Raw genomic sequence first — 24,068 nt, forward strand, 5'->3', positions numbered from 1 at the left:
CGCTTTTCCATTTGTCTGTTGTTCAGATGATGTAGGACCCATTTTCCTGCCTTCTGTATGCATGAAGATGATCAGATATGGTTTGGCGACCAACATTTAACTTCTCTGCCAGTTGTTGTTGCGTTTGCGTATCGTCTTCGTCCAACAGTGCTTGCAATTCAGTGTCTTGGAATTTTTTCGGCTGGCCCAGGTAATCTTTGTCTTTCAAGTCGAAATCACCACTTTTGAATCGTCGAAACCAATGCACACACTCGTCTTGTGTTAGGACATTGTCACCGTATGTTTCCACAAGGATACGATGGCTTTCACTCGCGTTTTTCTTTTGATTGAACAAGAAAAGCAGGATGTGCCGCACATGCTCCTTATTTGGTTTGAAGGTCGACATGTTTACCACACAAACCCAATATCACGATCACTCGCACTCGGTTGCACATCCACGGCATTTTGACAGGTACTGTCCTGGCAACACACTGACGTAACAGTTGAGACTGTGCACCAACCCTTGCTTCCAGCGACGAAATGAAGAATTATTAACCGGCACACCTGGTATGATCCACTCTTTTTTATATTATGCAACAAGAAATGTTCTGCATAACTTTAAAAAAAAAGGGAAAGTCTATATCTGTATGGATGTTCACAGGCTGAACATGACCATCTCATGTAGCAGCTTCTTAGATAGCATCAACCAGGAATAAAACCTGGGTCTTTAGAATCAGATGTCAATGATCCACCACCAAGCAACTTTCTACCCTTCCCCCCACGATTTAGGGAGAAACATGGGAACGCTTATGTCTAGAGACCTAGATTTGTCACAAATGCATAATAACACCAAGATCAGCAATGTGCTCTAGTTACGTACAATTCTAACATTAATTATCAGTAAGTTGTATCCTCCGGGTGTATAGTTAATTTATTTGAAATAGCTGACATTACTTGAAACTATAATAATACTACTACAGTCTACAAATAGTAGTTTCATCACTAAAAGGGAAAATGTTGCAAAAGAAAAAGATGTACAGTAAAACAAGTTTTCCTGAGAATGTTAATATATTTTCAGCTTTGCTGGTAGACTGTTCATTTACAATAATGTTGGTATAATATATAAACAATATCATTTAAAAAAAGTTTTGCCTTACTTCATCTTCAACTTCAGTAGTTGAAACTACAAGGACGGATGAGATTTATTATCTAAAATCTCATATAGAGGATATACAAAACACTTTCACTACTAACTGAATGATCACACACTTTTAAGTCAATAGCTTGTCTGTTTATGTCTTTACATGTATTTTCGATGTTGACCTTTAAACACCAGCTGGTCCCTCATCATTTCTCCAGAATAACTCTTGATATCCCATTGTTATTTTCTTTCTTCACTTGTATACATGTAGGAATATGACATACTTGAAGTTCAATTCAATATGCATATTACAATATTGTCAAAAGCCATTGTTATAAAAAAATCAATTGAAATTTAAAAGCATGGGCCTTCAAATACGATGATATACATATGATTGCTTTTATGTATTTATTGTTCTGTCCTCAAATAAAATATTTGTACTCTCATACATAAATCTGTACAAACATAGGAAAAAGTATACTTTTAGAATATTTTTATTCACTCAGTTGCATAAATAATTACTCCATTGCTAAGGAAGCCTATTGCGATATTTATTTATATTTAGCAAATCACAGCAAATGATGGATATAATCTGATCTACAAAAAAAATTCTGTTGTATTAACATTCAGTGTTTAATGACAAAATGGATAGTAGTTATAATTTTTCTGTAAGCAGATAATAACAACTGTACTCCAGTCTTATGTATGTATGTAGTATTATAAATAGCTTATATTAACAGTTTTGTTTCTTACTTGTAACTATCTTTGGTATAATTCCTTTAATTTTCAGTACTTCACAAGGATTTTTATCCCACAAATTACCAATTAATGCATATTCTCTTTCATTGTGGTTGAAAATTATAAATCATGATAAATGTTTTGTAATTCATGCTTATTTCAACACATAGCATACAGAATGTTTACATGTTTTACAAAATTTGCTATTAAATCTCACTTAAAGTCATGTATTATTACCCATACCAGTTGCAGCCATCTTTACAGCAAGCAATTCTTCCCCATTGCATGTACCAAATACTATATCCAATATTAATTTTCTACTTTAAAGCATCATTTTAATTTCTCTGTGATTTCCGGCACAGCTTTAAATAGGTCTGCTACCAGTCCAAAATCCGCCACCTGGAAAATGGGGGCTTCAGGGTCCTTGTTGATGGCCACAATAGTTTTGGAATCTTTCATCCCAGCCAGATGTTGAATGGCTCCTGATATTCCAACAGCAATATACAGTTCCTAAAAATAATGAGAATAAAATGTTATAGTCATTTTTTTTTTTGTATCTGTCATAAATATCCAGGAACACTCATAAAAATACAACCCAAGACTGCCTCATTGGGCATATGCACACCCATATGAAGATTTCAGACCAAAGCAACATGCAACAGATGGCACTTGGAAGTGAACCGAAGGGACATGACAAGCGGCACATGATGCTTGTCGCTTGGACCGAGCCATGTTCTTAATAGCGTGCATCATGTTGCCTCAGTCTGCACACTGAATGTTTTGCTCTAAACTGAAGGGGCTCATGTTTCTTGTCACTTACCACTTCAGTGTGAAGTCTGTGTTGCTTTGGTCTGAAAGCTCTCATACAGTTCCAGACTTTTCACCATTTTTTCTCTATCCAGGCACTGTTTAATATATAGACATTGAAGGGACATTCCAACATTACATGTGTGACATTTCACACATAAAATGTAATGGACTAGACAAGAAATTGGATTAAAATATTCATGATGAACTGATTTCATAGAATTATGAAGAATTTTGTGGTGTCCATTAACAAACGAAAAAAAATTAGTATGATGACACAGTCCAAACACACAAAAGGCATTACAGAAAATGTATTATGTGTGTGAATCTTCAAAAATGTAGCAAAGTTTGACTTCATTTGTTGGTGAAGCATATAGGCTACAGATGCTAATAATTTTTGTTGAAATATGCAAATTATATGCATTTGAAAACATTTAAACCTTAATGCAATTAAAAACAATTATTTTCAGATGAATTAATTTTCTTATTTACATGGAGTAGGTCAACTTTTCGTGGAATGCCCCTTTAGCAACCTGAACATGGGCTTCCAAAATGGTATAATGATAATGTTGCTAGGTGTCCCGAGTTCAATCCCCAGTGAAGGCACATTGCACAGTACTTTGGATTCCACTGTAAACTGTACATGCAGTTCAGATTAGCATGTCTGAACATATTTTTCTGCATGAATAAGGTGTTTAACATGGTTTTTTTAAAAAAAAAAAAAACTATTTCAAATTCCTTTGCCATGAATTTATTACAAGATAGGTCTTGTAGCCCACATAGAATACATCTTTGAAATCTTTAGGATGGGGGGATAACTGCCCCCACTCCCCAAACACCACCTCAACTACAACATCTTGCAAAATTAGGTGAATATAGTGCTTCAGCCAGAGATCAAATATGTAAATAGGCAATTCACTATTTTCCATACAGCCAGTCTCTTATTTGTGTATTTCCAGCAAAACATGTTCAGATTCTACGAAAACTATGATAGTAGTTGGAATCAAGCTGTCTTCCACAGTATTAGCCTCAACAATGAAGCTGTTTTCATTGTGAAATTTGAAATTATGTACTTTACTTTGCAGTTCACTGCCACTTTTGGCTAATCCCAAGGATGAGGATGAATGATTAAAAAATGAAATGGAAAGTACAATCACAAACACGAGTCCCATAGCTGATAATACTGGCTGTCAGTCCAAATGCCACATCTTCATTAGTCTGCAAAATACAGACCAGGGTGTACTATGTTGAATAAGGTTGACATTTGGGTGTCTGCAGAAGTGGTCATCCATTACCCCTAATCTAAATCAATTTTTTATCTTGGAAACTAATGACAGTAGTCATGAATGACAGATTATTTTGTTCAGTATAGACCACAATGTCATGATGAAAAACGTGTGTCAATAATTAGAAGAAAAATTACATTTTCCATTTCAGTAAAATGAAGTCTGATGAACAAATACCGATGTTATGGTGCAACCCCGTGTGACAATAGGTGCACAATCGATCTTCCACCAGAAGCCTGCAGTTTTTTCAGTGATGCAAAAATGTTATGATAGAAAGCAAAAAATCATGAGAAACATTCCTTTACATGTGATTTCATGTAGCTGTCACAATTATTCCATGAATAACATGCACCATACTTGTTTGGGATAATATTTTGCGAAATGTGCATGTTATACATGCATAAATAAGGTAAATTTATTTTTTTTAAGCTCAAAACACAAGAAACGTTGAATTTTCGCAGTAGTTTTAGTTTTTTAAGCACAAAATGTGTGTGAAGATATCCATTTGGTGGTTATAAGGAGAGGTAGTTCACTGTAATAAACTTAGTTCATTTTTTACACACAGTTTTTGTTTATGATCGATTTCGCCTGACAAAGCCACCAGACAGGTGGTGAAATCGATCGTGGACAAAAATGAACCGTAAGTTCATTACAGTGAACAAAATGTAATGAAAATTGCGAGAAAAACCACAGTTTGCATTTTAGGCCAAATTGGCATTATTTCACGATTTTTTAGAACATGCAACTGTGCAAATATAAACACATTTTTGCAACAAGTGACATTTTTTGGTGTTATCGAATTTGTAAAAACTCAAGGTCCCTACTGAGGAGAGGTGATTAGATCAAATTAATAAAGAAAACCAATGCCCATCCCAGGACAAAAACAAGAGAAACTTCAGAAGCGAGATTGAACGTCCATCACTTAATGAGCTTGGATAGAAAATTTGCACCAAGTTACATGTTTCATAAAAATACTGAATCTGTACAATTATAAACCAACACTGGTTATATATCAATAAATCTGTCCAATAGCCAATTTTCAACTTACAGGTGCCACAATTTTTCCTGTTTGGCCAACTTGCAAATCATTTGAAACAAATCCTGCATCTACAGCAGCTCTTGATGCTCCAACTGCTGCATTTAACTTGTCAGCGAGATCATACAGAAGCTTGAAATTTTCACCTGATTTCATGCCACGGCCTGTAGGAAAAGAAAACAATAGGAGTTACACAAATAAAATATTTTTTTTGGATTATGTTTCTCCAGTACTCATATTACCTGAGGACAAATTATCAACAGCAGTTACCTGGTTCTTCAGGTCAAATACTCATACTGAATATGCAACAATTGTCTATTGCCCATACCCATTAACAATGCTATTGAATATAAATCTAGAAGGCATATTGCAAAGTTATGAAGTGTCAATTCCTATTACATATCAACAGCGGCAACAATTGAATTTCTTTGTCTATGTTACAATAGCATTCATTTTGTGAACTTGGGTAAGTATATAAAAATGTTTGTGTGGCACAACTTTTTAATATTACCATCCTTCGGATGGTATAAACATGCATAGTTTTGAAGAAATATGTTGGTAATACGAGGGTAAGTCAAAAAGTATCTACACTTTCGCCACAACTTTTCTCAGGTTGGCCACACTGCCTTCAGTGCTTGTGTGCTATAAGGTTGTACTTATGTGGTCATATGGCCAAGGTTTCATCTTAATCGCTCCATTTTTCTTTCTCTTGTTACAGATTAAATATGGATGCTCCACTGGCAGTGTGCACCAAGGAAGAACAGTGATCAGTGATCCGATTTCTCTGGTCTGAAGGTGTGTCAGGGGTTGAAATTCATCGCAGCCTTTCAGTACAATACAGGGACAGCACTTTACCATGTAAAATTGTGTATAAGTTAATCGAGAGGTTTAAAAATGGCTGGACAGGCGTGAAACACAAAGCGTAGGATGCCCATCAACCTCCACCACTGATGGGAAGATTCAACAAGCTTGAGAGATGATTCTGATGAACCAATGGCCACCCATCATCCAAAGAGATTATTTTGACATCAGATGTACTGAAAGCCTGCGATGAATTTCAGTCCCTGACACACCTTCAGACCAGAGAAATCGGATCACTGATCACTGTTCTTTCTTGGTGCACACTGGCAGTGGAGCGGCCATGTTTAATCTGTAACAAAATAAAGAAAAATGGAGCGATTAAGATCAAACCTTGGCAACATGACCACACAAGTACAACCAAGCTTTTTGTTGCAGGTTTGAGTAACGTGGCTGTAGTGTACCAGTGTCAGTGCCCAGAAAACCGGAAATGTTCACAAATCAAGTAAAAGCTCAGCATGTCCTCTGGTATCACGAGACCCGGTCGGTCACCAATAACAGTGCAGAGAAACTTTCAAATATACAGAATTCTTTCGACTAGAATATCTGCCATCAATAAGTTGGTATTTAAAAAATGGAATTTATCTTCATTCCCAAATCCTGTCAAGTCCAAGAAACATTGTATGGAAAGATGCCACCCGATGTCAAGAGCATTAATTCCAGATTCCTTGGCACTGACACTGGGTCTCCAAAACCGACCACAGGGGCTCAATAATATTGAGGTCTGGCGATTGTGGAGGCCATGGCAGATGTGACACTTCATCTTTGTGCTCATCAAACCAGTCCTGGACGATGTGAGCTGTATGAACAGGGGCTCTGTCATCTTAAAACACGGCATCATCATCTGGGAACAAAGTTTGCAGAATGGGATGCAGCTAGTCACTCAAAATGGTTACGTAGTACCTGGCAGTGACATGTCCATGCAGGGTGATGATGGGTCCGGCAGAATCCCAGGAGATGGCTGCCAAAATCATCACTGAACCACCGCCATGCTTCACTCTCGGTAACAGACAGTCTGTATCGTACGCTTGTGCTGGCGTTCTCCACACGTACACTCGGCCAGCAGTTGGGAACAATGTAAAGGATGACTCATCCGACCAGAGTACAGTCTTCCACTGCTTCACTGTCCAGTTTTTATGGGCGTTGCACCACTGTCTCCGTCTAGCAGCATGGTCAACAGTCACAAGTGCTTTGGGAATTGCAGATCTGCCATGAATACCCTCCTTGTGGAGTTCTCTTCTGACTGGTTTGTCGCTAACAAGGTTTGTAAGCACTGTATTCAGCTCAGCAGTGACTTTTGGAGCCGTGGTGATCTTCTGCTTGGTCACAATCCTACCCAATGTGCGTCTGTCTGTCTCTCATGCAACATACACTTGCGTCCACGCTGGTGCTTTGCTGATACGGTGTATCCGGAAGTCTCGTAGGCAGTCATGATCTTCGAGACTGTGCCTCTTGATACACCAAACATTTCCGCTACTTTCGTCACGGAAGCTCCCACCATACGCGCACCCACAATTTGCCCTCTTTGAAACTCTGTCAGCTCAGACATGATTCACGATAACCTGCATGGACCAGTTGAACTGTAACTGGCCCATCTGTCAGGTTGGCCAAGGTGTATACCTCGCAGGGCCAGTGACCACAGCGCCACCTACCATTCAGACGCAAATCGTGTTTGAAATGGCTACCTGTTTTATACCAGGTGTTTCCATATTTTTGTCCATCCCCTGTATATACAGGCTAAACACATATATAAAACAAATGTTTAAATATATTAATTACTTGGAAGTATCTCTTTAAAAAATGCAAATTTGTACCATCATAACATTAAGAATATAATAATTATACCACACAATGAACACTTCTTTCATATACAAATCCAAGCTCACAAAATAAATATTTAATTTTACATCTTGAAAGTATTCTTTTTTATTAACTGCAAATTAGTTTGAGCTATATTTTATAAACAAGGTGTACTCATTCATACCACCCCCCCCCCCTTCCTCTTATTACACTCTCAAACAATTCCCAGGCTGAGATATGAACCTGAAATCTGCTCAGTCATACTGAAGTAACTACAGAATTCATGATGAACTGTTTTTACTACTGCTTCACAATTATTCCTACATCCACGCACTAGCCTTTGGTGCTAGAATTAATAATATGGCAAAATTTACCTCCGCTTATAACTTTTTTGGCACTTGTAAGTTCCGGTCGGTCACTCTTACTGAGCTCCTGTCCAACGAAGGTTGAGATGTTCGACTTATACTCTCCGGCAGGAGCTTGTTCAACTTTGGCACTGCCTCCAGAAGCAGGTGATGCCTCAAAACTTGTCCCTCGCACAGTCATTACTTTAACTGGGTCTTTACTCTTTAGAGTTAGCACAGCATTGCCTGCAAACAAATAACTACATGAAAGTTTCTGAACATATATTTCTAAAATACAAAGTAAGAAATGTATGCATTAGTATATAAATGTTTTCAAATGAATTGTCAGTTAAAATTAATGTGTATATATTTTTAATAATTCTAATGGCTTCTTCCATGGCTCTTTATAATTTATTTTTGCAATTGCAGTGAATTTTTGCTTTATTTAGGTGAAGAAGTATGTTGGGTTTCTATTACATATCCTGTCAAACCTAAACTTTTCTCTCTTTCATTAACATATATAAAATATTCCAAAATTCTTTATTTTATATGATATTTAGTTTGACCCATATATTTACACCTACAGCTGCACTCTAAATGATACATTCCTGAATTTAGCAAATTTTATATAATTGTAATCTTAGTTCCATGGCTTCCACAATAATAATATCTTCATGTGGTGTGAATATCTACATGCTTCTCGTCCCTGTATTTAACTACTACTTAACATTTATAACACCATTAAGCCTTGTTTCCATGATTATGAAAAACTAAATATGCTGACTAAGGCAGAAATTTATTTTATTAAAAACATAAACTAAACGTAACGTTTCAACCTTCTAGCAAGGTCTTCATCAGACTCTGTATCAAGTACAAAAGTAACAAGATACACAAAAAGGGCATTATATATACACAAATATTACTCCCTCCAGACTATTAGAAAGTTGTTAGGAACTTTCTAGCAGGTGGCTTTCACTTTCCAACTGTACTTTCACCTAAAAGGCTAAACATAATTACTTTCATATAGAAAGTATATTATATTCCTTCTTTCTCCCTTCTCCTCTTCTCTTTCTCTCTTGTCCTTTCCACTCTTTCTAACACCTTCTTCCATTCTTTGTTTAACTTCAGTCCCCCATTCCAGTTCATTATGTCTTCTTCACCTTTCTTCTCTATTTCCTTGGCTTCCTTCCATTTTCTCACTAGCATTCTCTTCTCCCTTCCTATCTGCTTAGCCTCATCCCACTCTATGTCATATCCTGTTTCTCTCGTGTGTTTAAATATTGCATTTCTCTCTCTTTTAAGTCGTACATCATCCCTATGTTGTTTCAACCTGTCTTTCAGCCTTTTTTTCGTTTCTCCTATGTACACACTCTGACATTCTTTACATTTCACTTCGTAGATAATCCCTTCCTCTTCCTATTCTCTGAAGGAAAAAGAGCGTGAGATATTCTATATGAATATCTCTTCACATTCTATATGAAAGTAATTATGTTTAGCCTTTTAGGTGAAAGTACAGTTGGAAAGTGAAAGCCACCTGCTAGAAAGTTCCTAACAACTTTCTAATAGTCTGGAGGGAGTAATGTTTGTGTATATATAATGCCCTTTTTGTGTATCTTGTTACTTTTGTACTTGATACAGAGTCTGATGAAGACCTTGCTAGAAGGTTGAAACGTTACGTTTAGTTTATGTTTTTAATAAAATAAATTACTGCCTTGGTCAGCATATTTAGTTTTTCATACTTAACATTTAAAATCCTTTTCCCCCGTGTTGTTATAATCCATATCAGCCATAAATCTTATGGTATGTATATTTTAGTATTGTCTGTATGTATGACAGTATACAATATCTCTTCCTCGTCACCATTCAGAAAAAAAAAAGACTGACATCTTGAATTGCATATTACTAGAGGCACATATTTTTGGTAAATAGAAAAGCAAGATTTTGGTACAAACACAGTCAATTTCAGGTTCAAAAGTGGTAAATAAAATAAAATTTTGCTGTTATAGCGGTGAAAAAGTGGTATATAAAATGACATTTTTGTTTTAAAATTGAGAATATAACCCTAAATTTGATTTAAAAACTGCTCTTACTACACAAAATAAACAAATCCCTTCTAATAAGACATTTGTGTCATTACCAGAGTATTAAGTTTATTCCTACATGAAGGGATCCATTTTTGCTTCTCAAATATTTACAGCACAATTAATCAATTTTCCGTGAATTGCATATCTCACAGGATAATTCTGACTTCAGAAACTGTTGTGGTGGTAAATAAACTCTAAATTTCGTGTTTAAGAGTATATTTCGCATTTTGTACTTCATTTTGCACCTCACACCTTTCAGAAACATGAAAAATTAACATTACAATGTGTTATTTCATATTTCGTGTTTTCGTTGAAAATGAAATATGCATGCCTCTACATATTACATTTGCAGCTAGCATATTAGAAATTTAATTTTAATTTCTCACCTGCATAAATTGTCCTTACAAATGTCTCTGCATCCTTGATGTCAATCACTTCTGATACTGGAGAAACATCCAATTTTGCTGCTACTCGGGGCAATAAGCTTTTACCAAAGGCTGTCGCTCCTGCCAAGATGTGAGTAAATTTGAACTGATTGTGTGTGGTGAGAATGAGAGGGGTTAGACTTTCTGGAGTGAAACCTTTGAATGCCTCATTTTCAGCAACTAGAATCTTTGACACTCCCGAAACTTTTGCTATTTCTTCCGCAATCTGAAAATAATGCAGATTACATTTAGTGATTGTCGTACAGAGACAACACAATAAAAACTAACACTGGGGAAGATAAGACATTTCTGAAAATTTGGAAAATTATCAAAATAGATGTTACAATATACAAATTGGGCTCAGACATTCTGTTGGTATCAGCCACTTATCAGTAACATTGGTTTTTGCAAAGAACCTGTTCAAATTGAATCATAGATTGAAGCTTAGTGTGTCCTAGGGAATTAAACAAAATAATTTCCATGTGTTCCGTTTCAAAATTGTATGGCAAAGACAATTTTTATGATTACGCAGAAACTATTTCCACAGACTTCAGTCATGTGAATGTTAAGAACATTCAAAACATTTCTCTGCACTGGATGTTGTAGCTTATGTGAAGAGAAAAGAACTAATTTGACAAAAACAAATTTCCAAGGTTTTCAGTAACTCTTAAATAATTTTCTACATCACTCATAATAAACAAACATGTTTTCAAATTTATTCTGCAACCTAAAAATTCTTGGAACTTACCGGTCCTACTTTGGTTCCTGCCACCAAAACTGACACTTCACCTCCTAACTTCTTTGCTGCAGTCAATGTATTTAGTGTGATTGGTGTTAATTTTTGGTCGTTATGTTCAGCTACTACAAGGGTACTTTGAAAACGCTTCAAAAGTAGAGAGAGCTGGAAGACAAGCACAAAAAAATTAGAATTTCCTGAATAATTCATGCTTATTGTACACAAAAAATATATAACTTCAATATTTTAATGCCAATGATGGCATTCTTTTAAATTAATGTAGTGGACAAGGTTATTAAAATCTATTGCTTCACTTTTTTTATGCTATGTCTACAGTGACAGTGCCATGTAACCACTACATTCATGAGAATTTCCTGAATAATTCATGCTTATTGTACACAAAAAATATATAACTTCAATATTTTAATGCCAATGATGGCATTCTTTTAAATTAATGTAGTGGACAAGGTTATTAAAATCTATTGCTTCACTTTTTTTATGCTATGTCTACAGTGGCAGTGCCATGTAACCACTACATTCATGAGATGCCTCTTACAGAGGCCTTGTTGAATTGATGAAGGGACACTCGCCAAGAATGCCCATACCCAGGCTAGGATTCAATCCTAGGACCTCTGGCCAATATTATTAGAGATGGGACAGATTAACTGTTACTCTATTGATATCAGCACATCAGTGTATCAGAAATACTAGTGATAATTTTGCAAATCTGATATATTTATGAGTAGTCTGTAATTTAGTGCAACTTTATTATTCTTATCCTACAATTCACATGTCATGGTTTTGTAAAGTAAATGTCTAAATGCACAGCTTTTTATTAACCCTACTTTCAGATTAAAAATTATAGATACCCGAGTTTGCACTCCAATTAAAAATTAAAACAGTAGACCTACATAAAAACTAGTTACATCAAAATTTGGCTTAATCAATTTTGCATTAATCTATGCTAATCGATTTTTTTTAGTATGTCTTCCATTTTATTCGTGAGAACAAAAATCTGCCCCTTTAGTTTTGCAAACGATTGCTCTCGTTGAAATTTACAAATAAAAAAATGGGTGGTCCGATCATGATGAAATTTCAGTACGGCATAGGTAGCAGGGTTTTAAACACAACCCTAAATTCTTAATTTGTCAAAAAACTAATCTTATCAATTTTGTGAAACAAGTTTTTCTTAGTATTGAGTAGTCCTACAAATACAATATTGGTACAAATACAATATTGGTCTTACTTTGAAGCTCTTTGAATTTGTTTTCAAAATCCATCATCATTGTCAATTCACATCGCAAAACAGATCTTACACAGATTTTTATTCAACGGAGTAAAAACGTACATGGAACGTGGCAACACAACACACAGTGATATCCATTGAACCATGGAAACTGCAGGCTGTTATTGCGAGTCAGTGTGTATAGTAAAACTAAAAAGAACGGCACTTTTTTTTTGTTCTCACGATGATATAAAAATAGAAGGCATACTCGAAAAAAAAATCTGTTAGCATAGATTAATGCGGAATTGAATATGCCAAATTATGTAGGTCTACTGTTTGATTTGTAATTAGAGTCCAAACACTAGTATCTATAATTTTTAATCTGACTGTCATAGTTCTTATGAGCTCAATTGTTAGAACTTGCTGCTGTTTTGAACAAAGCATGTTTTCCTGCATGCATACCTTCCTAACTTTCTTAGAAAGTCTATGCCAAGCTACTGTCCTGATGGGTCAAATTGTCACATGCTGTTGGGGCTGGTATCACAAATTTTACGAGGGATTAGTGACTATTTATATTTTACTCATGTGATCTGAGGGGTTTTCTTAGTCCTGTGGGTCCAGGCACCAGGCTATTAAGGCTCTGGTGACAGGATTCACAGTCAGTATAAACTTTTGCAGTAGTTTGTTTTGTATAGAGTTCATGTGAGTTTGTGATTGTCCTTAAAGTCATCTCATTGCCATTCATCCCCATTGTCATAATTAGTAGCATGTGGAAGAAAAGCAACGTTAAGTAACACAATCAGTCAATGAATCAATAATGGTTGGGGAAGTCTCAGAACTGATACAAGGAAATAGAGGCAATGGTTCCGCAAGTTTGATGATTTTTTTGTAAGTTTTATAGGAATATTTGGAAGTACTTTAGAAGACTGGAAACCGTTGTGGGAGTAAGTTCAAGGTTGGACAAGATAATTAGCACAGTTAAAATTGATTAATTGATTGATTAAGTGTTTAAAGTCTACTTTATGCACAACAAGGCTAATCGGGAATGGACCTAGAGTTTAAAGTGAGATCCAAAACAAACACTATATGTATTCACCAGGTATTGAACCTGGGACTCATTGATTACAAGGTGATGACTCTACCATTATGCCATCGGGGAGGCACTAGCACAGTTAATAGTTTCACTAAGTAGTACTTACCATAGAAATTATGATTTCAAAAGTAGCTTACAGGAACAGCTGCACTTTGCATCTGTTCTTGGTGTTCGGTTGTGTCAGAAACAAGTTTTAGCGGATTTCATATGAGACTCGAAGAAGGCTTTGTGTTTGGGACCAGATTTGTTATGTGATGAGGAGTTGGAAGCATTTATGGATGTTATTTTAGTGCTAAGAGCACTAAACCTGACTCACCTAATCTAACAATAAGCAATCGGGGATGTTCTATTAATGCCAAGAAACCTAACCTAACAACGGATACATTTACCGACTACAATTACCAGATGACAAACTGTAAAGAAGAGAACCTGTTAGATGCAGCATTTTGATCACAAGTTTTGTGTTTACTAGTGTTTTGTTGAGCTTCTAGGTAACACACCCCTGCAAAGTATTGTTATGCCCTTTCAGTATAACTAATAATATGCCTCATTACAGGCAAATGTCTGAATATTCTAATACTTATTTACTATGCCGGCACGGCCGTAGGCAGGAAAAAGTTTCGGGGGGGGGGGGGGGGCATTCATAATTGTTCCCATGGGCGTCGCCAGAAATTTGAATAATATAAATAATAACAATAATTGTATAATAATTATTAAAATTTCATAATAATAAAACAATTTTTTCCATAATAATACTAATAATAATAATTATTATATTATTGTTATATCCTTGAGGGGGGCTTACTCAATCCAGCAGATGAGTGAATATCCAGCACAAGTTTGTTTTTGTTTTTTTACGTTTCATACAGTGTGTACTGAAATGCACAATTATTATACTTCGTCATTAAACTTTAGATACCTTCAAGAAAAAGCTTTAAAAGTTAGATGGAAATTTTAGTCATAAATTTTTTGTTGTTTAACTTTAAAATTACATTTTTGGAATTTTGAAAAGTGTGGAAGCAGTTATTACTTTTAGAAACTTAGCCTGGTGCATGGATTGTAACCTCAATCGCGAACGTAGCGCTACGAAACTGGAGATCCTAGGTTTGAACTCCTATCAAGGGGTATTTTCAACTTTATCGGACAGGAAATTTAAAAGCTGGAAAGGGAATTTTGGGACAACCATAAGTGAATCTTCAGTCTATATTCCTTGTGACGTAGGAGCAACACTGGAAAGATAACAGCAGAAGTGAAAATGGAGGGGTCGCGGGTTGGTTACGATTCTGAGAATAAATCCTGTTTCACTCAACTTTCAGAATTACAAATGTATGAAAATTCTAGCTCGATCGTTTCAACATTGTCTCCTTGTATTTTTGTGATGCTTCGAAAAAATAAATTGAAAATTTGTTACAGATTTTGGTTTCTGAACTTCCATTAATCCAACATGTCAGAAGTATCGGGGGGCAGGGGGGGTTTGAAACCTAGAAACCCCCCTCTAAATACGGCCATGTATGCCGGTAGTATTATATGGTTGTGAAACTTGGTCTGCAAGTTTAAAAGAAGAACGTATGTTGAGTCTTTGGGAATAAATAACTTGGGAGAATATTTGAACCTAAAAGAGACAAAGAAACAAGGGAATATTACATAATAATGAACTGCATGAACTATATTCATTCTTTGTTGGAAGAGAAGTTTCTTGTCTTTGCGCTTGCAACTGAGGGTGTTGTATTTTCTTGAAGTTGAAGCAGTTGTCTATATCCCAAAAAAGAGGACATTTCCCTATTTTCCAAAAAAACCACTAGGACAATTTTTAGGACCCAAAAAAGGTTATGTCCGGGTAGTAGAGGACATCTCGTAACCCTCTTAGGGACATAATACTTATTCGCAGACAATGCACAGCATATACGTGAAGTAGATGATAGCAGTAGCAGCAGCAGCCGGACCCAAGACGAGAGTGAATGAAAGGCTCACAAACAAAAAGAGCACATACGAGTGTATGTAAGGGAAAAATCGTTATCAACACAAGATTCAATAAATAATCACTAAAGCTCTGAAGTATATGTTAACAGACACACACAGAAACCGAACAATGTAAAAAAGAATGCCTTGTACCATGATTAGTTCTTAATTAAACAGTCGGAACTTGCGTCAAAATACTTCCACACTTTTGAGAAACCGAAGTTTTCAAATGAACAAAATAATAATTAATCTGTAATGCAAACTAAACATATATCTAGAACCTATATCTTCAAAGTTGCTTGTATAAAGCTAATTACTGCAGTTGTAACTATTAAGTGTCTATAGATTGTTGTCCCGATTAGCCTTACTGTGCATAAAGTGGACTTAAAACACCAAAAAAATCAATCTATAGATTGTAATTGTTATATGTCAACAGACAGGAGCATATTCTAGTCATTCAGATGTACTTCACTGGAACTCATTGAACAACTAGGTGATTTTCGTTGGGATTTCCCTGAGGAAACGACTTTAGATGACCGGACCCCTCTCCGATTTTCTTCATATTTGGCATATTCACTAATTGAGGCCTCCTAATCACGAATCTGAAGTTAAAAGTTGTCGGAAACTGCAAAATTGCAAAATAAACGAAAATAAGTAGTTAGTTTTCAGAACGGAAACCGTCGATTTTCGCGAAAGTTTTTTTTTCACAAGGAATTATATATATTCCTGATACTACCACAACACCAAATTTTAACAATGTTTGCCTAACCTAACCAAAACTAACCTAGGCTAGACTACTTTACGTCCTTATTGCCTTTTGGTGGTAACCGATGGGAGTTAACACCACTGCAGGGTCGTCTTTGTGTCCGCGTTGTGAATGCGTGTCCTTTGCTCGTTTGCGTTCTGCGTGGTGATTGCTTCTTTGCGTTCACGGTGCGTTGCGTTGCGTGTGTGTGTGTGTGTGTGTGTGTGTGTGTGTGTGTGTGCATATGGTGTGTGAAGAACAGGTTCCAAAAACTTGTAGATAGTGTAAAATACGTTTATCCCCAGTAATAATTTAGTGCATCGTTCAAAACCGTGCTTGCAGACAGCCGGCATCTCTTCGGGTAAGTACCTTTTTCTTTTTACACTTTCTGTTCATGATAGCCCCACTAACCATTCACGGGTAGCTCCACGAACCATTCACAATAGCCCCACAAACCATTCACGTTAGCCCCAAAAACCATGCACGGGTAGCCCCACAAACCATTCACGCTAGCTCCAAAAATCATGCACGGGTAGCCCCACGAACCATACACGTTAGCTCCAAAACCCATGCACGGGTAGCCCCACCAACCATTCACGGGGACGAGGTATGCCTATGAGGTTAGGTTAGGTTCCATTAGCACTCATTTCATCCCTAAATATGTGCTTCATCATCGAAAAATTTCCTCAGTACGTTCAATTACGCATATCCGGACATCGGTTTTTATCGATTTCCTCCTTCAGGTAATTTTTCCTCGCTTTGGGACTTACGTTGTTGAATACCTTATACAATAACTTTTCCAACGATATATGACACGTATTCCTTAGGAAAATGACGTAGAATCTTACCCTAACCTAACCACACGTCAATGGTTCGCAATTATTTTGCAATTTCTAGACGTTTCCAACAAATTTTAACTTCAGATTCGTCATTAGCAGGTCTCAATTAGTAAGTATGTCAAATATAAAGAAAATCGGAGAGGGGTCCGGTCATCTTAAGTCATACCATTTCTATATTTCGGTTGCTTCAAGAATCAAGAGATTCCATTCCCCGTTTAAATATCTGCATGAAAAATGCTTACCTGTCGTGACTGAGAAGCACGCCCTGTTGAAAATGAAAACATTTTTTATTAGTATTAGTATTTAGAAAAAACTAAGTACACCTAGCAAAGTAATAGCAACATTACTCAGCACATGCTCAGCACTAGATGGCAGTGTTGCCGCAAGCTGACGGCACAAAATTTCCCTTTTCGCCCAATTTTCTCTGCATATAAATTAACAAAGGTAGTGTCTGCTGCCATGTTCTTTTTCTGCTAGAACCTCAAAAAAGATGCGCGTAGCAGAAGACTCGGTCTTTGTCTTATCGTGATTTCATCATGTTATGTATGCAATTACGTCTGTAACACATACTGTGAAGTTGTAGCGATTAATTTCATAAAAATGTTTTAAGATTAGGTCCCTTAGCATTCTTCTAATAATAAACCTAAATGCTCTCGTAGTTAGGTTAGGTTCTGTTAGTATTAAAATAATATCGCTAAATGCTTTCTAAAGAAAAAGGTTCTAAATTACCTGTACATTCATTCCCACTAATCATAAACTTGCATTTCTCTCGTCTCAATCTGTTGTTAAGATTTGTAACATCCTCTTAGCAGGCGAATTACGTGGCAGCAGCAAATTTGAAGCTTATTCTTACTGCTGATACGTGCGTGGCAGCAGACTCGGCCATAAACAAATCATGCACTTTATCATTAATAAGGCTGGTTTACATTGGTAGAGTATGCGGCAGAGTTACAGGCTTGTCTGCTCCACTCGACCATTGTGTGGCGAGTAGCTGTTTACACACTTTCTATGAAAGTGGGATAGTGACCGACGGCTCCAGCTGTTTGGTGCTCTTTTGACAATATGTACACGTCGACGACGTCGTTGGCGATTTAAAAAAAGCTCTAAAACAGTTCACACGCTTTTTAACTACTTTTTACGAGAAATGAATACAATAATGCACGAGAAGTAGTCTAGAAAGAAAACTAATTTTCTTGATATTTCTATTTTGAATTGTTCTTGGGGCCGCGTCCGAATCGGCAACAGATGTCGCCCGCTCCATCCGGGGACTCATGTTACCTCCGCTGTCCGAATTGGCGGCAGACATGGAGTCTGAGGGGAGAGGCGAACGCGTGATAGTTCGTTGCACAACACTTGAGCAACCTTGTGTTCTGACTAGGGGTGTGGGGGACAGAATTTTTTTAGTCGGGACGGGAAATATTTTTAATCCCGACATTCGGGACGGGAAAAATTCGCTATTTCCCGACAAAGTCCGAAGCTCCGAAAATCTCGAATTCTACACGTCATTTTCAACTTAAGCGATTGTTTTTGCATTTCTGGAATAAAAACAAACTTTTCGGGATCCCGCATACCCATAGTTCTGACGTCACAGGACAAAGCTTTTTAATTTAGGCAGTAGTGGGAAAGTATATAGGATAAACTCAAGAAAGTATGAACCCCCCTCAAGCAGATTTGTCTATACTTAAAACTAGCTCAACATGCCCATATGAGCTTTTTGCTCAAGTGTGGAACCCTGCCTAATCCAAGATTTTTGTAAAAAATGCCCTCGGGAATTTCTCGGAAAGTATGAACCCCCTCAGATTGATTTGTTTACACTTACAAAAGGCACTTCTGTGAGATTGTTGTCCATAAACCTGTCAAAAATATGCCCCTCTTGATATTTTTTTAGCCATACTTAAAACTAGGCCAAGCTGCTTATAAGAGCCACCTACATACACACCCATACATATTTACTTCTGGTTTAAGTTCAATTGGATACCAGCTTCAATTTGTTTATTAAAAAAAATGCAATATGCAGAGACCCCTCTAGAATTGCTCCGTGACTCTCTCATTTCTTACATCATAAATATATGATTTTTCACCTATGAGAATAACACTACATATGGTGTCATCAGGTAATGCCTCATGGAATTCACAGATAATTTTAATGTTTGTCCTGTCATTCACCACAACTTGTTTCCTTTTTGAAGTGTTGATGACAAACATGGGTCTCTGTGCCTTGAATTCATCTGGTGTGTAATACATGTCAGTATTGCCAATTGTAGAAAACAGTAAACAAAATTTGCTTGTTTTAGAGATATTCCAAAAAAAAATATATATTTGATAAGCAACAACAACAGGGCCATCTATGTGCAAATGTCTGAACTCGGTGAACACTTGGGAACAAGTCAATTTTTTTCAATATGTCAATATTTTTAACTCTTTTTGCCAGTAATAGGGAATGGTAGTAAGCATTAGACAAAGTACTTTGGAGCCGAATATGCCTTTCTTAAGACGTCGTATATTGCTAAAATATCTTTAATTCACATATTTCTCATACCGCCGTATCTTGTTCTATTAGGCCTCTTCAAGAAAATTGCCAATTAGTGAAAATTAATTGAGCACAACAGCAAAAGAGGTACTAATAGGGCAAGCATACAATGATATGGGGATATGTGAATTGTTGGTTTCTTCGATTCAGATAAATGGATTGAATTGAAACTGGGATATTTTGCATTTTTTATACAAAATCTGATATTTGTTACATCCAGCTTGTTTGTTGTAATCTATTCATATTTAGAGTCAGGCCTATATCTGTCTAAGTTGTTATATAAAATTAATATACATGGCATTAGGTCAGTGCCTTCTGGGACATGCATGTCTGTGCAGGTATTTGTGCTAGGTCAGTGCCTCTGAAGGCCGCTGAAAAAAAAGCCTGCAGCACGGCCAGTTCCTCTGCACGGATCAATACTCGGGCAGTTTCTCAGATTCTCGCACCGAGGAGCTGCGGCACGGCCAGTTCCTCTGCACGGATCAATACTCGGGGCAGTTTCTCAGATTCCCGCGCCGTGGAGTTGTGGGATTAATATTTCCCGCCCGGGCAGTTTTATTCCCGCCAAAGTGGTTCCTAAATACAAAATCTCAAGAACTAATTGACATAGAGCTATGCAGTTTTTTTTGTCTGTACTGAACCCAGCTGATATTTTTTATCCAGCATAGAGTTTTGATTTGAACCCCAAGAAATTGTATATAAATACCAAAGCCAAAAATATTAAGTGTATACACACATACACACATACACACACACACAAAGCACAGTGCTGAACCCAGCTGATATTTTTTATCCAGCATAGAGTTTTGATTTGAACCCCAAGAAATTGTATATAAATACCAAAGCCAAAAATATTAAGTGTATACACACATACACACATACACACACACACAAAGCACAGTGCTGAACCCAGCTGATATTTTTTATCCAGCATAGAGTTTTGATTTGAACCCCAAGAAATTGTATATAAATACCAAAGCCAAAAATATTAAGTGTATACACACATACACACATACACACACACACAAAGCACAGTGCTGAACCCAGCTGATATTTTTTATCCAGCATAGAGTTTTGATTTGAACCCCAAGAAATTGTATATAAATACCAAAGCCAAAAATATTAAGTGTATACACACATACACACATACACACACACACAAAGCACAGTGCTGAACCCAACTGATATTTTTTATCCAGCATAGAGTTTTGATTTGAACCCCAAGAAATTGTATATAATAAACAACAACAAAAATGCCAAGTCAAAAATATTGTAATCAATGCAATAAAAATATATCCAGCCCCAATTGGGCCAAGCACCAAAAGATTTGTAACCCGGACAAATACAGAACCCCCACAAAAATATGCCCCAAATGCCATAGAAAATATAACATGCAATACTTCACATATAAACATAAAGATACTTGCTCTGCACAGTTATCAACATTGCCCTCACAACCATCTACTTCTGGTCTGAAAAGGAAGCATGAAGCACCTGTTAATGCTAGAGCAGCAAAGCAGCCACGCCATGCACCCATCCATAGCAGTTTTAACGGCCAATTAATAGATCACCGGTTTGTATCAGAGCCAAGATGTGACATTAAGAATTTTTTGAAGAGTATAAATTCTGATCTGCAGGCAATTCTAAATGCACAAAATGGCTCTTATAAGCTTTCCCTCAAATTGTTTGCACAATATAAGAAACCAAATGACACAAAATTTACACAGCCCCACATAACAGAAACTGTACCTGGATATTCAAATTCAAATTCAGACAAAATAATAAGCAGGTTGATGGATCAATTGAATATTAAACACTCTGAATTTGCAGCAAAAGAGTCAGGATGGAGCCTATGCGGATCTCCACACAAGTTATATGTTAATATTTCTGAATTCAGCCCATTACAAGGATCTACATATTTGCCATTACCTGCTAATATCAAAAACAAAAGAGCCGTGGTCAATATTGAAAATACCGACCAGAAATGCTTTTTGTGGTGTATTTTAGCTGCTTTGTTTCCAGTTTCAAGGAATCCTGAGAGAATAACTTATTATAAACAACATGAAAATGATTTTGATGAGGCAATGGAGGGTTTAGAATATCCAATGTCTGTTCAGAATATTGATAAATTTGAAAAAAGGGCCAAGCATATCAATGGCAAACAATTATCTATTAATGTATTTATTTGTTCCACTGGCAATTGCTTGATAGCACCTCTCAGAATCAGTACAATTGATGATGAATCTGCTGTTCCGATTGATTTGCTCTTAATTGAAGGGGATGGCACATATCATTACACTCTGATACACAATCTTGAAGCTTTAGTGAGAACACAACTAGACAAATCCAATACAATATTCAAGTTGTGCAGAAGATGCTTAACTGTATTTTATGGTCAAAAAATGGTAAAAGGGGTTCGTGAAGAGAGTGCAGAAATTGCAAAAAATAAGTTAATTGAGCATTTAAAATACTGTAAAAATCATAAACCTGTTCATATGGTGATGCCCAATCCAAGTGAAAATTGCAAATTCAAAAAGTTTGAAGCCTTGTCGGAACACCCAGCATATATTGTCTGTGATTTTGAATCAAATCTCAAACCTCTTGCATTCTGCAATCCAGATCCTGAAGAATCTTCAATTACACCATACCAGCTACATGAACCTTCCAGTTTTTGTTATATAGTTATACGGGATGGTGTAGCTAGTGAGCCACACTTATACATGGGACCAAATGCCATCAAAGAATTTGCACATAGAATAGAAAATGAGTGCCATGACATAGCATCTAACATCTTATTAAAATCAAAGCCTATGTTGCCTTTAACAGAGAAACAGATTGAGGATTTCAACAATGCAGAAAAATGCCCGGTATGTGATTCTGAATTTTCAGATACAAATATCAAGGTGAAACACCATTCTCATACAGATGGTAAATTCTTAATGGCCCTGTGTAATAGCTGCAATATTCAGATCAAGAGACCAAAATTTGTCCCTATATTTTGCCATGGAGCATCCAATTATGATTTCCATCATCTGATCAGATACGAGGGGTTTGACAAGCAGAATTTAAATATTTTAGCTGAAAATGATGAGAAATATATATCTATTAGCAAAATAATTAAAGTTAATAGTGTTCCTATTCATATAAGATTTCTTGATTCTTACAGAATTTTATCTGCTAGCCTGGCTACACTGGCCACTCAATTATCTGATGATCAATTCAAAATCACAAGTGCTTTGTTTCCAAATCAGGACCTGAAATTAATTAGGCGGAAGGGTGTATATCCATATGACTATGTTACAGATTTTTCTAAATTTGATGAGTGTTCTCTGCCACCACAAGAAGAGTTTTACAGCAAAATCAGAGGATCTGGAATCACTGATGAAGATTATCACCATGCCCAATTGATGTGGAACAATTTAAATTGCCAGACATTTGGTGATTATCACATGGCATATTTGAAACTTGATGTCACCCTCTTAGCTGATATAATACAGGCATTCAGAAAATCTTCCATGCAAAATTATAAACTGGATCCAATATATTTTTTCAGTGTTTCGGGCCTAGCATGGTCTGCAACGTTTTTGAACACTAACATGCATTTGGATCTGATCCACGATCAAGATAAGTATCTGTTTATGGAGAAATGTATAAGAGGGGGGATGGTGCAATGTTCCCAGAGATATGCCAGAGCAAATAACAAATATATGCCTGATTATGATCCAGCACGGCCATCAAATTATATAGCGTATGTAGATGCAAACAGCCTCTATGGTTATGCCATGATGGATAAACTGCCATATGCAGGGCTTGAGTGGGTTGAAAATTTCAATATTGAAGATCTTAAAGATTTTGATGACAGTGACTATGGCATATTCTTAGAGGCTGATCTGACAATTCCTGATGATTTGCACAATATATTTTCTGATCTGCCCCCAATTCCCGAGGTTCAGTGCTCACCTGGCTCTAAACAGAAGAAGCTCATGATGACTCTGGAGCCGAAACAGGGTTATGTCATATATTACAAAAACCTCCAGTTCCTGATGAAACATGGTGTTCAAGTGACCAAAATTGGAAAAGTTTTGAGGTTCAGGCACTCAGAATGGTTGAAACCATACATTGATACAAATACAGAGCTTCGAACATCTGCAAAGAGCCAATTTGATAAGGGCTTGTTTAAATTGATGGTTAATTCTGTGTATGGCAAAACAATTGAAAATGTCAGAAAACATACCGATGTTAAAATAATTACTGACCCCAGCCTGAGCAAAAAATTGGTTGCAAAGCCTAATTTCAATTATAGAAGAATTTATGATGAGCACATGGCACTTTTCAACATGAAAAAAACAAAGATCAAATTTGATAAACCTATTTATGTAGAGGCTGTGATATTGGAATTGGCCAAATTACATATGTTAACATTGTATTATGATGTGTTGAAAC

At 36.5% G+C, this 24,068-nt stretch overlaps 1 protein-coding gene across 1 annotated transcript; it reads right to left on the reverse strand.

The window, feature by feature from the left end:
• Positions 1–1,357: 1,357 nt before the first annotated feature.
• Positions 1,358–17,490, reverse strand: wal (electron transfer flavoprotein subunit alpha wal). Its single transcript, XM_083130786.1, has 6 exons — positions 17,338–17,490; positions 11,247–11,399; positions 10,460–10,724; positions 8,020–8,235; positions 5,000–5,151; positions 1,358–2,368 (listed from the first exon to the last, which is right to left on the reverse strand). Exons 1-6 carry the CDS (start codon positions 17,377–17,379, stop codon positions 2,189–2,191), a joined length of 1,008 nt encoding a protein of 335 aa, XP_082986912.1. The 5' UTR covers positions 17,380–17,490; the 3' UTR covers positions 1,358–2,188.
• Between the last annotated feature and the right edge of the window lie 6,578 nt (positions 17,491–24,068).

The sequence above is a fragment of the Lepisma saccharinum genome, chromosome 11 (assembly GCF_977018435.1).
Source record: "Lepisma saccharinum chromosome 11, izLepSacc3.1, whole genome shotgun sequence".
In the NCBI taxonomy this organism is placed as follows: Eukaryota; Metazoa; Arthropoda; class Insecta; order Zygentoma; family Lepismatidae; genus Lepisma; species Lepisma saccharinum.